Here is a 17,123-nt window from a genome sequence, read left to right on the forward strand (position 1 = left end):
TAGACGTGACCATATGTATGTATGTAAATAAACATAACATCAACATGAGAATCAATCATCATCTATATTTTTTTTAATAAATAAAGCTACATACATTGTTGACGTCATTTACTCAAAAGCGGCATTTCTGTCAGTATATAAGTTTTAGATTTGACATCTTCAGGGTAATGGAAGGCGATCCCCTTGTCCTGGCTGCAGATCCAGTTCCAATAGATGAGGCGGATCCAGTGGCTGAGGAGTACCACGGCGATGATGAAGAGGACTGATGCAATGGCCAAGAAGGTGTATGGACCGACTGTGTACATCATGTAGAGATTGTGACGATCCAACTCTTTGATGGGGGGTTGGATCTGGAAATTTGATAATTTTTATCATGGATCTAGGGATTAATTAAGTACAGGTAAAGGGTCAGGTCAAGAGTACCCGAAACCTACTACTACCTACCTACCTTTTACGACATCCGTGGGGAAGAGATGGAGTAGTCCTATTCTTTTTTCTATTGGTGCCGGGAACCACACGGCATGTTTATCAATTCAGGTACAAGAGTACCCGAAACCACCAAGTTTGGATGTATGCAGAGATCGTGGCAAGTGGAAAGAGGTAGTCTCTGCCTACACCTCCGGGAATGAGGCGTGATTTTATGTATGTATGTATACCTATATCAAGGGATATGACACATATTTTGATTTGCGCAAGCGTAGAAGAAGCAGCGGAACAAAATACAATGAAACGTTTTCATCAACTACATAGTGCCTACTATATAGTGCCGTGTGGTTCTCGGCACCAATATAAAAAAGTATAGGACCACTCCATCTCATTTCCCGTGGATTTCGTGAGAGGCGACTAAGGGATAGGCTTATAAATTTGGGATTCTTATTTTAGGCGATGGGCTCGCAACCTGTCACTAATTGAATCTTAAAGCCAAACAGCTAAACCTGGCCTATCAGTCTCTTCAAGACTGTAGGCTCTGTCTTCGCCGCAAGGGATATAGACGTGACTATATGAATGAATGAATGATTTAGTACTAGTGTATTCCTAGAGCACTGTCTGCTACTAGATCTATATTTGATTGTTTCATAAAATGCAGCTAACCTATTTATTTATTTACCTATTAACGTATAGACAGCGTTTTTCCGTTGTGCCGTATGGTTCCCAGGACCAATACAAAAAAGAATAGGACCACTCCATCTCTTTCCCATGGATATCGTAAAAGGCGACTAAGGGATAGGCTTACAAACTTGGGATTCATTTTTTTGGCGATGGGTTAGCAACCCGTCAGTATTTGAACCTTAATTCTATCATTAAGCCCAATAGCTGAACGTGGCCATTCAGTATTTTCATGACTGTTGGCGCTGTCTACCCCACAAGGGATATAGACGTGACCATATGTATGTATGTACAGCGTTTTTCCTACGTGTATCTTAAAATCAAACCTTTTTCTAACTTTTTCTAAAAAAGCGTACATGCACGATTAATTGTCTAGAAGCTTAAGCAATTTAATAAACAAACAAAAAAAACTACTCACAATATTGAAATACGCCACCGGGACGTTCATGTTGGCGAACTTGCTGGTAGCCGGGTTGAACGACACATCCTTCACCACGATGTTCACTTGTACTGAAAACTTTGTGCCTAACACTATGCCGAGTTTCTGAAAAAATAAAGAGACACAGATGTCATACCACTTCAATAATAATAAAAATATATACTTATACATACATATAGTCACGTCTATATTCCTTGAGGGGTAGACAGAGCCAACAGTCTTGAAAAGACTGAATGGCCACGTTCAGCTATTTGGCTTAATGATAGAATTGAGATTCAAATAGTGACAGTTTGCTAGCTCATCGCTTAAAAGAAGAATCCCAAGTTAATAAGCCTATCCCTTAGTCGCCTTTTACGACATCCATGGGAAAGAGATGGAGTGGCCCTATTCTTGTTTTTTATTGGTGCTGGGAACCACACGGCCCTTATATATGAACTTCTGTTTGTCAATTTCTTCAACATGATCATTGTTACGAATACACTGAGTGGTAGACCCAGCTTCAGATATTTTTAATGTATAATTTCGAAGGGAACTCTTCATCTCTTTTCAAGAATGAAAGATAGATAGGCGATAGGACCATTTCTGGTTTCAAGAAGAGTGAGAAGAAGCGGATCCACAGGAAGAGAGTTATGAAACAAAATAATTTACACGTAAGACGTCCAGATTGTGATCTCACTTTCTTATTGGGTATTACGTTAAATTATCTAATTACTTACTGGCTCTATAATAAAGTAGCTGTCATGTCTCTCAGCATCAGGTTTTAGACCTTCGACGCGCTCATACAACTTCGGGTCGGCGCCGGTAAAGTGCGCAGCGGAAAGGGTCAAAGGAAGACCTGGTAATAATAAAACATAAAATTAATTAACATACATACGTAGAATTTGTATAACATTAACTTAAGTTGTCGTAAAAGGCGACTAAGGGATAGGTTTATAAACTTGAGATTCTTCTTTTGGGCGATGAACTAGCAACCTGTCACTATTTGAATTACAATTCTATCATCAAGCCAAAAAGCTGAATGTGTCCTATCAGTCTTTTCAAGACTGTTGGCTCTGTCTACCCCGCAAGGGATATAGACGTGATTATATGTATGTATGTATTTATAATAAAGTTGACTGGAAGAGATTACTTTAGCGATAAATCCACCTTTGTACCTCATTACCTGTGTTTTTTTTCTGTTTTTCTTTTTCTTATGGTGCAATAAAGAGTGTATCTATCTATGATTCTGTAGCGGAAGCGATGCAGGCTCGACCATCATCAGAGGGAAGATCTTCCGCGGCTCCAACAATGTTGTGTCGTAGTTTGTATACCTACCTATATATGCCTCAATCCGCGAAACTCTTGCTTGCGCGATTTAGATTTTTCTTTGTTTTCGACTGATAGCGTCGCGTGATTCTGTTTTTGTGATTTGTTACGGTACAAATATCGCCACAATTCTAATCAAACTTCTCTTGGTATTTTCAACACTGCAATAATTTAACTTAACAATAAAATTAAACGAAAACTTACTGTAAAAACAAGGCGACAAGTCAGACATTCCCTCAATGCAGATCCCTTTCCTGCAAAGACACATGGTGTCTTCATTGTGTGTGAAAGTTCGGTTGCTGATCGTGTAGACTAAACCCTCGGAATTCTCTTGCATGGGCCTGGTTTCCACGTAGTCCAACTCTAAGAATCTGCAGAGGACATTCCTGTAGATCCTCACTTCATGCTGAGGAGTCATTCGCGATGGATAGCCGATACCCTCGTATGCGTTCTTGAAGCTGTTGCATTTCGACCTAAAAATGTTGTGTTCATTTTGAGTTCGCATGTTTTCATTGGTAGATCAAATAATCACGTCTATATCCTTTGCGGGGTAGACAGACCAGAATCTTCAAAAGGCTGAAAGGCCAGTTTCGTTCAGCTTTTGGCTAAATAATAGAATTGAGATTTAAATAGTGACAGTTTGCTAGTCCATCGCCTTAAAAGAAGAATCCCAAGTGTAGCTTATTCCTGAGTCGCCTTTTACGTCATCTATGGGGTAGACATGGAGTGGTCCTATTGGTGCCGGGAACCACACGGCACTACGGTAGTTCAAACAGAGCAAATAAATCGTTTCATAATAGAAATGAAACTATTTAATTGCTAGTTCATAATCTGTATGATGACTGCAGATATTACTAGAACGCCATGCGATCTAGACTGGCTAGGTGTTTATGGGACTTATAATTATTTGCAATAATCTTGATTTAAACTGATTTGGTTTCCCTATAATATATATAGCAACTACAGTCCAATGTTCCCGTAACTTTGAAGACTGCAACAAATGGAGGCGCATTGCTGGGGCTGCTTTATCCAAAGAAGTAAGTAAATAAGTTTATTTGCGTTAAAAGTGGTATTACAGGTCAAAGTACATTTATGTTTCTCACTCTTAACTTAACCTAAAATAGGCATGCAAATTTCTGATTATAATATTATACAAAAAATATATGTAGATTTAGCTTAGTATTTTACTTGGTCACAATATCGCTTGTCGATTCGCGTTCTTAAATTTCCTTGTCACATAAAAAGTCTTTTACAGAAGACGCATCATCATAAAACCACGACCACTCTGTCAAGAGTTAACGACTGAGGAGGAGGTTTCCCTAATAAACAACATTACTGACAGTTGTTTATTTAAGGGATAGGCTTACAAACTTGGGATTCTTTTTTTAGGCGATGGGCTAGCAATCTGTCACTATTTGAATCTCAATTCTATCTTTAATCCAAATAGCTGAACGTGGCCATTCAGTCTTTTCAAGACTGTGGGCTCTGTCTACCCCGCAAGGGATATAGACGTGTCCATATGTATGTATGTATGTTAATTTACCCGGATTACCCACTCTTGGATCATGGTCAAAGAGGTCAGAGGCATTGGGCTTTTCCTCAGGGAGGTCAAAACTGGGACAATCAACAGGAAGATGATAAAAACAAACATACATAAAATCTTGTCTATATCCCTTGCTGGGTAAACAGAGCCAACAGTCTTGAAAAGAATGAAAGGCCAAGTTGGAATTGAGATTCAAATAGTGACAGCTTGCTTTCCTATCGCCTACAAGTAGAATCCCAAGTTTATTAGCCTATCTCTTAGCCGCTTCATACGACATCCCTGGGCAAGAGATGGAGTGGTCCTATTCTTAAGTGCTGGGAACCACACGGCGTACACCAGGTATATGATGAGCAGAGATCGGAATAGGTAGATTGATTTTATGTACTTGCATCATGAATTACCATAGAAAGCATAACATGAATAAGCCTCTTTTCCGGGATTCCATTTCAGTACTTACACTTACAGTAAACTACATTGTCCGCGGGTAACATAGGACTACAATTTACGTGAACGAAGTCGGGGGAAAACAGCTACCACAAATATATTCTTCATCCCACTTGTACAAATTCCGGAAAAAATCTTAATAATTAACAAATCCCGCAATCCCGCACGGAGGCATGTCCATATTTATATATACACTAGCGACCCGCCCCGGCTTCGCACGGGTGCAAAATTCGGAAAAAATTATACATAAAAACCTTCCTCTTGAATCAATCTACCTGTTACAAAAAACCGCATCAAAATCCGTTGCGTAATTTTAAAGATTTAAGCATACAGACAAACAGACTAAAATAGCGACTTTGTTTTATACTATGTAGTGATTTCAGTTCATTGACCCCAATTCAATCTACCTATTCCGATCTTTAATGATGAGGGTAGATAACAACTTACTCCTCGTTGTTGTTGGGGTCATCCCAGACGGTGAGTCTGTCGTAGCCGTTCATAGCCTTTATTTCAAACTTGTCATAGTCACCGGCCTTGAGGTCAATGCGGTAGTGAACTGTGTTGTCGTACATCTGAAAAGTTAAATTTTTCATTCATTTAGTTTCAGAGAGATATTGTAAGTAGTTTTAGACGGTCACCTCTGCCAATCGGTTTTTTTTTACATACATATGGTCACGTCTATATCCCTTGTGGGGTAGGCAGAGCCAACAGTCTTGAAAAGACTGATAGGCCACGCTCAGCTATTTGGCTTAATGATAGAATTGAGATTCAAATAGTGACAGGTTGCTAGCCCATCGCCCAAAAAAGAATCTCAAGTTTGTAAGCCTATCCCTTAGTCGCCTTTTACGACATCCATGGGAAACAGATGGAGTGATCCTATTCTTTTTTGTACTGGTGCCGGGAACCACACGGCGGCGTAACATAACTCACCCTGTCCATAATCCCCATCTTTCCAAAGCTGATCCACCCGGGGAGGAACCTGTTGCCCAATGTGATGAGCTTCTCATCGTACCCCCACAGGTACTCGTACGCTGTCATCGTCCTGACTGGCTTGGAGTTCACCTGGTTGACCAGGAAGTTGTACCCCAGGCGAGTGAAGTAGGGGAACGTGCTCAACATTGATGTCATGCTCTGAAAAATAATTCAATCATACATATGTACAAAATATACAATCAAACTTTTATCCACATACTAAATATATTACTAAAAACATTCTGACTACATATTTAAAATCGCTAGATTACGACGAAGTTGAATCCCTATGTTTACAATTATAATTATAACTTGTATTTTACTACACACACAGTACACCAGTGCATTATACAGTACCTAAACTATGTATGGGTAATGTTTTGTGTTGTTGGTTGTGTATTTGTTTATTGTATTACTATAATAAAATAAAATGTTAAATGTACTTATCTACACTAATTGTTACTGAAGAGCGGGATCTCCTAACACAGGTAATTACTTACTTAAAAGGAGATCCCGGTCACAAATATGCTCATGTAAACCATGGTACAGAAATAAAGATTTTATTATTTTATTATTATTTTTTATTATATGGTCACGTCTATATCCCTTGCGGGGTAGGCAGAGCCAACAGCCTTGAAAATACCGAATGGCCACGTTCAGCTATTTGGCTTAATGATAGAATTGAGATTCGAATAGTGACAGGTTGCTAGCCCATCGCCTAAAAAATAATCCCAAGTTGGTAAGACTACCCCTTAGTCGCCTTTTACAAAATCCATGGGAAAGAGATGCGAGTGGTCCTATTCTTTTTTGTATTGGTGCCGGGAACCACACGGCACATTCAATACGGCATAATTCAATCAGTAATTTATTATTTGATTCTGAGACTGTCGTGTGAGATGTCGATGGAAAAATGATTCTTTGCCGTGACGTTCCCGGTACCAATACAAAAAAAAAACAATAGGACCACTCCATCTCTTTCTCATGGATGTCGTAAAAGACGACTAAGGGATATGCTTATATACTTGGGATTCTTCTTTTAGGCGACGGGCGAGCAACCTGTCACTTTATATGAATCTCAATTCTATCAGTAAGCCAAACAGCTGAACGTGGCTTATCAGTATTTTCAAGACTGTTTGCTGTCTCTACCCCGCAAGGGATAAAGACGTGATTATATGTATGTAAAAATAGTTCTTAGACTGCTACGGGTATATTCTTTGAAGGATGTTTATCCTCTTCCTGGATTAATCTTATCCACTTAAATATTATATGTGATCACGTCGTTATCCATTACGGAGAATACAGCTAGTGGAACATAGAGACAGTTTGCTAGCCCATCGCCTCAAGGAAGTATATACCAAGTGTAATCCACTTACCAACATGGCTATATTCGGCATTACAACTGTGGTTTCCTTGGGGTCACTGACCGACTCTTCTGGCACGAACACCGTCCTGGTATGAGGGGAATACGTCATTGATTTATCTTCTTCATTAAGCAAAAGATCGTCTTGTTTCCTTATTTCTCTGAAAATTTAATTAAAAACAAAACAATAATTAATAGAACAGGAAAAATATAGCATGATGTATTGTGTATTTTTTTTTGGCGTCTTTGGTCAATGTGGTAAGATGCCAGTTAAAATGCGTTCAATTCAGGATCCATGGTCCAAGCATACCCTGGGCATCTCTCTAGAGTGGTGAGGATGCAACCGATAACCGGGACAAAAGCTAGGAGGAAGAAGAATTGTATTTTTTCTTCTGAATGACTTTCTAGCCAAAAGTCGATTAGCTGCTAAACAAGATACACATACAGAATCAACGTAGGCTATCCAAATAGCTTTATTTTCATCAACATTTCATTTTCATTATCAACCAGCCACTTCGTTTAGGTTTTTTGAGGAATATCTCTCGCATCTTTGCGAATTCACGGCGCGTGCCCTGAACTCAATTGTTTTTATTTTCTTATTCTATATTAGATTAGGCATTTGCCTGTCATCTCACCTGATGGTAAGTGACGATGAATCGAAGGTATTACATGCCTATCCAAGAGATACCCATTTATTCTACTCCTGAATTTTCACGGACAGTATTTGTCTGGAAATCTTTGTAAGAATTGTCACGTTCTTAGAACTGATGGTTGGTACTGATAGGAAAACATACGGGACAATTTACTTTTATTGAACTAACACCAAAGTAACTTCTGGACTTTCAACGACGGCCTCTGTGGCGCAGCGGTAGCACGCTTGTCTGTGACGCCGGAGGTCCCGGGTTCGAATCCTGGCCAGGGCATGATGAGAAAAGAACTTTTTCTGATTGGCCTGGGTCTTGGATGTTTATTATTATTATTATAAAATATACTATCGTTGAGTTTAGTATCTCGTAACACAAGTCTCGAACTTACTTCGAGGCTAACTCAATCAGTGTAATTTGTCCCGTATATATTTATTTATTATTATTTATTATTCTGGACTTGTATTATGAGATACTAACTCAAACATAAACATATAACATAATGATCTAATAACAAGATCAAGAGAAGATTACTTGTAAGTAAACGGTCCAACTTCCTCGACCTTCAATTTCTCATCTTCTCCAGACAGGAACCGATCAGCGTTGGTGACGTTGAAGAGGAAGGTCCTCACGTGGACCCCCTCCATCTCCTGGTCCAGCAAGTTGTAAACTAGTGATTTCATTTTTATTTTTGTGTTCTGAAATTGAGGAAATTTACATACATACCTACATACATACATATGGTCACGTCTATATACCTTGCGGGGTAGACAGCCAACAGTCTTGAATAGACTGATAGGCCACGTTCGTCTGTTTGGCTTAATGATAGAATTGAGATTCAAATAGTGACAGGTTGCTAGCCCATCGCCTAAAAAAAGAATCCCGAGTTTGTAAGCCTATCCCTTAGTCGCTTTTTATTACATCCATGGTCCTACTGGTGCCGGGAACCACACGGCACAAAACTTTGCATGATATTTTCAATACATATCTATATATATAAAACTCTTCCGTTACTGAGTGACTGACTGACAGACAACGCACAGTCGAAACTACTGGTCGTAGACAGCTGAAATTTGGAATGTAGGTTCCTTGGGATATGTAGGGGAGCACTAAGAAAGGATTTTTGGAAATTCAACCCCCAAGGGGGGGAAAAGGGGTAAAAACGTTTCTATGAAAAATCTTATTCCTTGGGTTTATAAACTTGAAACTTGGCATGAACACGTACATAGGCAAGTAAATATGTTTGACATTATAAGTTTTTTCAAACTACCCTCCAATCGTGATTTAGGGGGTGCGATTGGGTGACTGATTTATTAACGCACAGCCGAAACCGCTCGGTATAGGAGTCTGAGATTTTGAACAGAGGTTCCTTTAGTAACATAAGTGAGCACTAAGAAGGGATTTTTGAAATGTCAACCCCCAAGGGGGGGAAACGGGATAAACTGAGCCGGGGCTGCGGGAAAGTTCTAACGAGATACCGTGGCCCCGGAACGCAAAGGGCAACTGAAGGAACGAGGTGGGTTTTAGTCAGTAAAAGTCTGACACTCCCTTCCGTTCCACCCAGAGCGGGAGAGGTCATTTGATGATTTCCCATCCTTAAAAAAAAAGACTTTGTATGACAACTTTCAGTCGTCTCTTTAACATACATAATAACATACATAATTATGTACATACATGCATAACATTAATAACATCACGCCTTTAAATCCCTATTTTGTGTTAACACTACCCATACAAACAGCTAAAAGGAAACAAGTGAAGAGACGAAATTTGTCCGCATCCATTTTCACCTAAATTCTTAACGTTAATGAGATTTACTTTTTATTATCAGGTCAACCTAATAGCCTCACATGTACGTATAACTTCGTAAGAATTTTCTTTCAACTCCTAACCGTTGAGGAGTTGTACCTTCCATCATCAGCTCATTCACATGGGATGATGACTATCAGACGCAAATACTTAAACAGATCTATGAAATTGTCAAAAACGTAATTGCCTGTAAATTTGAGGTTTGCCCTTGATTTCCCTGGAATACCATCATCAGATCCTGACTAGGTAACAACGGGACCAACTTGAAAGTATACTCTACCGAACAAAAAAAGAATCACGTAAATCGGTCCATAAATCTCGGCGTAATCGGTATGCATAAATAAAACACCCGAATTTTATTTTTTATTAACTATCACGAGTTGTCTCGATGCTCGATAGATGGCGTTGGCATCGAGATAGATCGCGCTATGGTTTCGTTACCGTCCTTTAGCTAGGTAGCGTAAAATATTTTAATTTATCGTGTAATTTTAGCAGCGCCCCTAGCGGACATACGCGAAACTACATATTACACACTACAAAATATTTTGATTTGAAATTATTATTCGTTTGATTCATTAACTTTTAACTTGACTTATTTTACTCTCTATTTCAGTTAATTTTTGATTTGTTGATTAGATTTGATATTTTTGATAGTGATAGGTGTCGAAGTGCGAGAAGTCTTAAATATTGGTTAGTAAAAAATACGTATCAGTTGCGGAAAGCAGGATGGCACTAAATAGGATGGGATGGGACAGGATAGGACTGGACGGGGCAGGACGGGACACAACAGGTTGGGACGGGACGGAACAGAACGAGAAGAGACGGGACAAGACGGGAGAAGCCATATGAATTTAAACCAAATATAAACATAAAACAGCCCCGCACGATACGGGATAAAAAAATGGGTGAAATTTTATGGCGTATCCTTATAATATAAATACATTTGCGCGGGCGAAGCCGCGGGCAAAAGCTAGTATAATTATAATGAATGTGGTATATACAAAACCTCTTTAAGTACATATATATTTCATTAACTTTAACATTAACCGAGAGGTCGCTTGTTCCAGCAAGGTCAATGTCAGGTCGGAGTGACGAGTCAAACTAACTGCTTCACATCGAAACGACGACAGAAAAAAAAAAAACTAATAAGTAATTTTAAAATTCATAGTATGGGACTATAAATATAATAATTGATGGAATAATGTAATTATTTTTGACTATAAAAAGTTAAAATGAGCAAATAATTTTATGATGCTGCTCAAAAACTAACAAAAATCGACCAAAATAATTCAACAATCGGACGAATCACGTCTATATGCTTTTCTTTTGAAGACATGGCTCTGTATACCCCTTACAGAGGCATGTCTTCAAAAGACTGAAAGACCACGTTCAGCTGTTTGGGTCAATTGAATATTTTTTAACAAAATAGGTACAGCTTAAACGGAAAGGAACCTGGGGTGCCTTGGGGTTCTTATTTTAAGCTATGAGCTGAAAACCTGTCGCTATCTGATCTGAAGATCAATTCAGTAGATATCGCCTAAACAGCTAACATACAATAAGTTAGATAAAGAGGTGTATGTACGAAAATATTATATTCTACTAATCTATACTAATATTATAAAGCTGAAGAGTTTGTTTGTTTGTTTGAACGCGCTATTCCAGGAATTACTGGTTCGAATTGAAAAATTATTTTTGCGTTGAACAGAACATTTATCGAGGAAGGCTTTAGGCTATATAACATCACGCTGCGACTACAAGGAGCGAAGAAATAATGGAAAATGTGGAAATAAAAACGGGGAAAATTATTCATCCTTGAGGGCTTCAATGATACCTTAAATAACTATACCACGCGGACGAAGTTGCGGGCACAATTATTAATTAATAAATCTGTGATTCTACTCACAAGTTCTCCTATGATTTGGACGGGGTCAATGACCATGATGGTAATGGCGATGACTAAACAAATCAGGGCGCTAGAGAAGTATGCCAACAGCTTTCCTGAAAATTGATAAGATTTTGATGTAATGCGAGTTCATTTTCTTTCGTTAAATGTGATGATAAGTATGTCAAGTAAGTAATCCCTACATCATCATTAGTAGTGCCGTGTGGTTCTCGACACTAATAAAAAAAAAGAATTGGACCACTCCATCTCGTTCCCATGGATGTCGTAAAAGGCGACTAAGGGATAGGCTTACAAACTTGGGATTCTTCTTTTAGGTGATGGCCTAGCAACCCGTCACTATTTGAATCTCAATTCTATCATTAAGCCAAACAGCTGAACTCTGTCTACCCCGTAAGGGATCCCCGTGATCATATGTATGTATGTATCATCTTATTATTATTATTAAACTCTGTTCCTTATTCCTGGAAAGGAGCCCTGGTTCTGCCTGTTGAGCAAAACCTGTGATCTCAAACATTATAGGGAATTATTAGGTCGGGTAATACACGAATCGATCCCACGTACTCGTCTCTGTTCACAGACGGAAGAATTCATTTTTGCTAAGTGCAAAAATGATAGAGTTTTCCCTACGTACCTAAATCTGTCTAATTTTTGTGTGTTCCCAGTTGCACCCTCCTCTATGCTTCCGAGCGCGAGTAGCTGACGACTTTGAAGAATTGACTCAAAATTCAGATTCAAAAATTTTATTCATTATTATAGGATACTTCATATCGCTAAATAACATTGGTTGACGTCAGATAAATTATTTAAAACTAAGTTTACTGCCGCTTCCAAGGCGTCAGTGCAGAAGAAGCGGTAACAAACTGCACTGCAAGCATTATCTTCATTGACATTTGTTGAATTTAAGTTTTTCACTGACAATTCGGACTCTCTTCGGAACTGTTCCGAGCCTGGGGTCTGCTAGTCTTTTGTTACTTAATTTTGAGTATATTCATTCATATAGTTATAAAATTCTTCCTGGCTAAAGTCACGGTTGTAATACTCCGGAGAGAAATCCATTCCGAAGTCTTTGACCATGGATCCTGGATTGGGTGAGACAGGTTTTTACGCGAAGCGACTGTCGTCTGACCTCCGCAACCTATGCAGAGGAACCTAATCCGTATTGGATCATGATAACACCATCCAGTTGTCTGAATGTGCAGGTTTCTCTCAATGTAAGAGCATCGGTTGGTATTCAAACTAATATGCACGTAACTTTGAAAATAGTCATTGTTACATGACCGTGGTGTGATTCGAACCGGTGCCTTTATGCGCAACCCGCATTTAACCGGGCACCTTACCAATTCGACCACAGACGCTGTCGTGATATTAATGAATTCTACATTAACACTAGAAAGCTTTCCTACACTCACCTTTACTCGCTGTCGGAGGATTCATTCGTCTATTGTTTGTGATGAAAGCCATATTGCATCAATTTCTGTTGATTTACTCAAAAAAGATCTGCAACAATTTTTTAACATTTCTTATACCTGAATCAATTTGATGAAGTTCATATCATGACAACAGGAATTTTATTTCATATCTTAAAAGACGACTTAAAAGTTGTGCCGTGCTGTGTGATTCCCGGCATTAATACAAAAAAATACGACCACTCGACCTCTTTTCCATGGATGTCGTAAAAGGCGACTAAGGGATCGGCTTACGAACTTGGGATTCTCTATTTATTCGGTGGGCTAGCAACCTGTCACTTTTTGAATCTCAATTCTATCAATAAGCGAAACAGCTGAACGTGGCCTTTCAGTCTTTTCCAGACTGTTGGCTTTGTCTAACCCGCGAGGGACGTGATTATATATGTATAAGGTATTGACTGGAGTTAATTAAACATGCTTTACTGTGCTTACATAAAGTAAGACTTTATTCCCCTCAAAGTTCTCTTTTATCAGAAAATTGTTTACCTTAACTACACAGAGAGTAAGACTACATTTTCAATTGGTCCAAGGGAAACGCTTAGGAATATTGACTTTTTTTTTGCGATGGGCCAGCGACCTGTCACTATTTCAAATTTTTAATTTCCTTTAATTTAATATTGTTTTCTGACTGTTTCCTTTTTTTCTACCCCGGAGAGAATAAACAGGTGATATTTGAAAACGATTAAAAATAAAAGGGATAGGCTTATAAACTTGGGATTCATCTTATACGCCATGGATCAGCAGCCTGTCACAATTGAATCTCAATTGTATCATTAAGCCAAACAGCTGAACATGGTCTGTCAGTCTTTCGAGACTCTGTCTACACAGTAAGGGATATAAACGTAAATATATGAATAAATGAATGACTTAAAAAAATTAATGTTTCTATCAAACTTTAAATGTTTCTATCTAACTTTACAACTATTCATTCTCAATTATTAATAAGAATTTTTTTTTAAATTTCAAATACGTATATAGCAGTCAATTCAGCTGTAAGCTGGTACGATGTAGCGAATCTAGAAATTTCTGATCCACTATTAGTAACGGCATTCCGTTTAAACCGAAAATAATCTCACCGTAAAAACGTTTTAGTGTCAAAGCATCCAATCAAAATATTGTAAATAATCACTAATCAATAATAAAAAAAAACAATCAACACATTATAACACTTAACACAATCCAATTCACTTCAAGATTCGAGAAACACAGAAACAGACAAACAAACACGTTTCCACCTCTCAGAGTTAATTCATCAAATGGATAATATGTTCATTTTAGGTGTCACCAAGTTGAAGGATTTCTTAACAGAGACGTAGAGCACAGAGTGGGGAAGACCTCGCCGAGGTCTATGCTCTGTGCGTAAAACATTGCGCGTCAGCAATGACGTGGTTTCAGATGTTAATGAGATGTTCATCAGGGGTGTCTCCAATAGTCATTGACAACATACATACATATGGTCACGTCTATATCCCTTGCGGGGTACACAGAACCAACAGTCTTGAAAAGACAGAATGGCCACGTTCAGCTGTTTGGCTTAATGATAGAATTGAGATTCAAATAGTGACAGGTTGCTAGCCCATCGCCTTAAAAAGAATCCCAAGTTTGTAAGCCTATCCCTTTGTCGCCTTTTACGACATCCATGGGAAAGAGATAGAGTGGTCCTATTCTTTTTTGTATTGGTGCCGGGAACCACACGTGTCTAAGAATTGCTAATTCTTAGACACTACTTCTTAAATATAGAACAACGCGTAACTTCAGGAAACGCTCGTTTGAGAATAATCAGCCAATTGACACTAACACGCGTGTTTCTGTCTGTCTGTTCGCATGATAACTCCTGGTCCGGGCTTTATCTCTCTCATCATAGAGCATTCGCCATTATTATCTTAAGTTTTTACCTGACTACGGCGAAGCAAAGGAGAGTTATGATTTTGACCTGATATATGAAGTGGTAAGCTTAAAAGATTCCAACAACAGCTATTTTTACACCAAACTTTTTGGGAATTAACTTTATTCTTATTCTATGTACATATGTATGTAGGTATGGATATGTTCCTTCATAACTTCTAAACTACCTAATCAGCATAATAATAACTTTTCGGGGTCTAATGAAATCTATACTAGTATTATAAAGCTGAAGAGTTGGTTTGTTTGTTTGAACGCAATAATCTCAGGAACTACTGGTTCGAATTGAAAAATCTTTTTGTGTTGAATAGACCATTTTCGAGGAAGGCTTTAGGCTATAAAACATCACGCTGCAACTATTAGGAGCGAAGAAATAATGGAAAATGTGAAAAAATGGGGAAAATCCATGAGGGCTTCAATGATGCCCAAAATGATTATTCCACGGCGGACGAAGTCGTGGGCACAGCTAGTAATGAATATTTTTTTTAAATTTGAATTTGTACTCTGTCACAAATTTACCTTGCTATAAAAAAGTATTTTCATTTGCGATAAAACAGTTCAAACCAATTTTTGGTAGGTTGTCATGCATGTATATAAGTATATATTTGTGACAACGCTACAAACAATAATATCAAGTACTTACCTATACCTGTAAACGTCGCAAATATGACTCCACTTGACCTCCAATGAGGTCTTGACAAGAGATGAATTCATTAAAAAATTTACGCTGATTTCGTGTTTTGTTCATATTTTTTGACAAGTCCTTCGATTTTAATAATAATAAATATTATTGGATTTCTTACATACATACATAAACATAATCACGTCTATGCCTCTCGCGGGGTAGACACAGCCAACAGTCTTGAAAAGACTGATAGGCCACGTTTAGCTATATGGCTTATTGATAGAATTGAGATTCATGTAGTGATAGATTGCTAGCCCGTCACCTAAAAGAAGAATCTCAAGTTTCTCTTAGTCGCCTTTTACGGCATCTATTGGAAAGAGATGAAGTGGTCCTATTCTTTTTTGTATTGGTGTTGGGAACCACACGGCTTATATGTTTGTATTTATTAACACATTTTTAAGCAGAAAAATTGTAAGTCGACGAAGCAAAAGTAGTAGGCAGGATAGTGGCATATATACATATATGGCCAATATAGGAATTCAGGAAGACGGGTATTGCGACGGGGGAGAGCGTTGATGTGATGCGTCCATCTTGTTTTCTAATTCTTCATCGGATGTTTCATTATCGTGATTAGAGATCGTGGCAAGTTACCTCTGCCTATCCCTCCGGGCAGAGGCCTGATATTATACATTACCAACACCACTTTTGGGGCCTCAAATTTAAACGCATCATTCATACCTATTCATATGTTTTACAGTTCAAAAGGTTAACGGGTTTGTCGTGTTATAACTCGGTATTGGTTAGAACTACTTATTTCAGTTGTTAATAAGAGGGTGTGTGTTATTTCACGTAGGTATATACAATATTATGTTTTCCGCCTTCAGACGTCATAGTTATCCGAAAAAAACCAATCGTTAAACTATTATAACACGCCACTTTTAAGACGCAAGTCATTGGGAATCGTGTAGTTTCGTTTTTTTTTGTTCTCTTGGACAAATTACACAGATTGAGTTAGCCTCGAAGTAAGTTCGAGACTTGTGTTACGAGATATTAACTCAACGATATCACCAATAAAAAAAGAATAGGACCTCTCCATCTCGTTCTCATAGATGTCGTAAAAGGCGACTAAGGGATAGGCTTATGAACTTGGAATTCTTCTTTTTAGGCGATGGGCTAGCAACCTGTCACTATTTGAATCTCAATTCTATCATTAATCCAAACAGCTGAACGTGGCCTATCAATCTTTACAAGACTGCTAACTCTGTCTACTCAGTAGTGGATATAGACGTGATTTTATATATATGTATGTATGTAATTAAAGAAAAGAGAGAAGCACATACTTGGTAAAAAACAAAAAAATCTTAATACCCGTACATTCCCAGGAATGAAATATACGGTATAACCACACTGAATTAATAGAACCCCTCGTTTTTGCATTGGGGGTTAAACATAAGTATTCTAATAGTAATAATTAAGCACTCGAGTGGCATGTTTGTCAACAAGGTAAGGAGGTCAGTGTTAATCTCTTGCATAATTCCGGCATGCTCCAAACAAGTTTAATGCCATGATAATGGGGCTCTCTCAGATCAATCAATCAATTAAAA

General features: G+C 38.2%; 1 protein-coding gene across 1 annotated transcript; it reads right to left on the reverse strand.

Moving 5' to 3' along the window:
- Positions 1-45: 45 nt before the first annotated feature.
- On the reverse strand, positions 46-13,035 carry LOC106134804 (scavenger receptor class B member 1). The gene is made up of 10 exons (XM_013334944.2): positions 12,936-13,035; positions 11,527-11,621; positions 8,349-8,512; positions 7,184-7,331; positions 5,769-5,969; positions 5,286-5,410; positions 3,056-3,324; positions 2,263-2,381; positions 1,526-1,651; positions 46-350 (listed from the first exon to the last, which is right to left on the reverse strand). Exons 1-10 carry the CDS (start codon positions 12,985-12,987, stop codon positions 105-107), a joined length of 1,545 nt encoding a protein of 514 aa, XP_013190398.2. The 5' UTR covers positions 12,988-13,035; the 3' UTR covers positions 46-104.
- Positions 13,036-17,123: the final 4,088 nt, after the last annotated feature.

Source organism: Amyelois transitella, chromosome 10, assembly GCF_032362555.1.
Source record: "Amyelois transitella isolate CPQ chromosome 10, ilAmyTran1.1, whole genome shotgun sequence".
In the NCBI taxonomy this organism is placed as follows: Eukaryota; Metazoa; Arthropoda; class Insecta; order Lepidoptera; family Pyralidae; genus Amyelois; species Amyelois transitella.

What these genes read in the sequence shown, in the direction of transcription:
- LOC106134804 (XM_013334944.2), bottom strand. Translation starts at nt 12,987, where the DNA reads ATGGCTTTCATCACAAACAATAGACGAATGAATCCTCCGACAGCGAGT. An exon ending in TCCAAATCATAGGAGAACTT is followed by an intron (nt 8,513 to 11,526) that starts GTGAGTAGAATC and finishes CCTCAATTTCAG; the next exon opens with AACACAAAAATAAAAATGAA. An exon ending in TGCCGAATATAGCCATGTTG is followed by an intron (nt 5,970 to 7,183) that starts GTAAGTGGATTA and finishes ATTATTTTTCAG; the next exon opens with AGCATGACATCAATGTTGAG.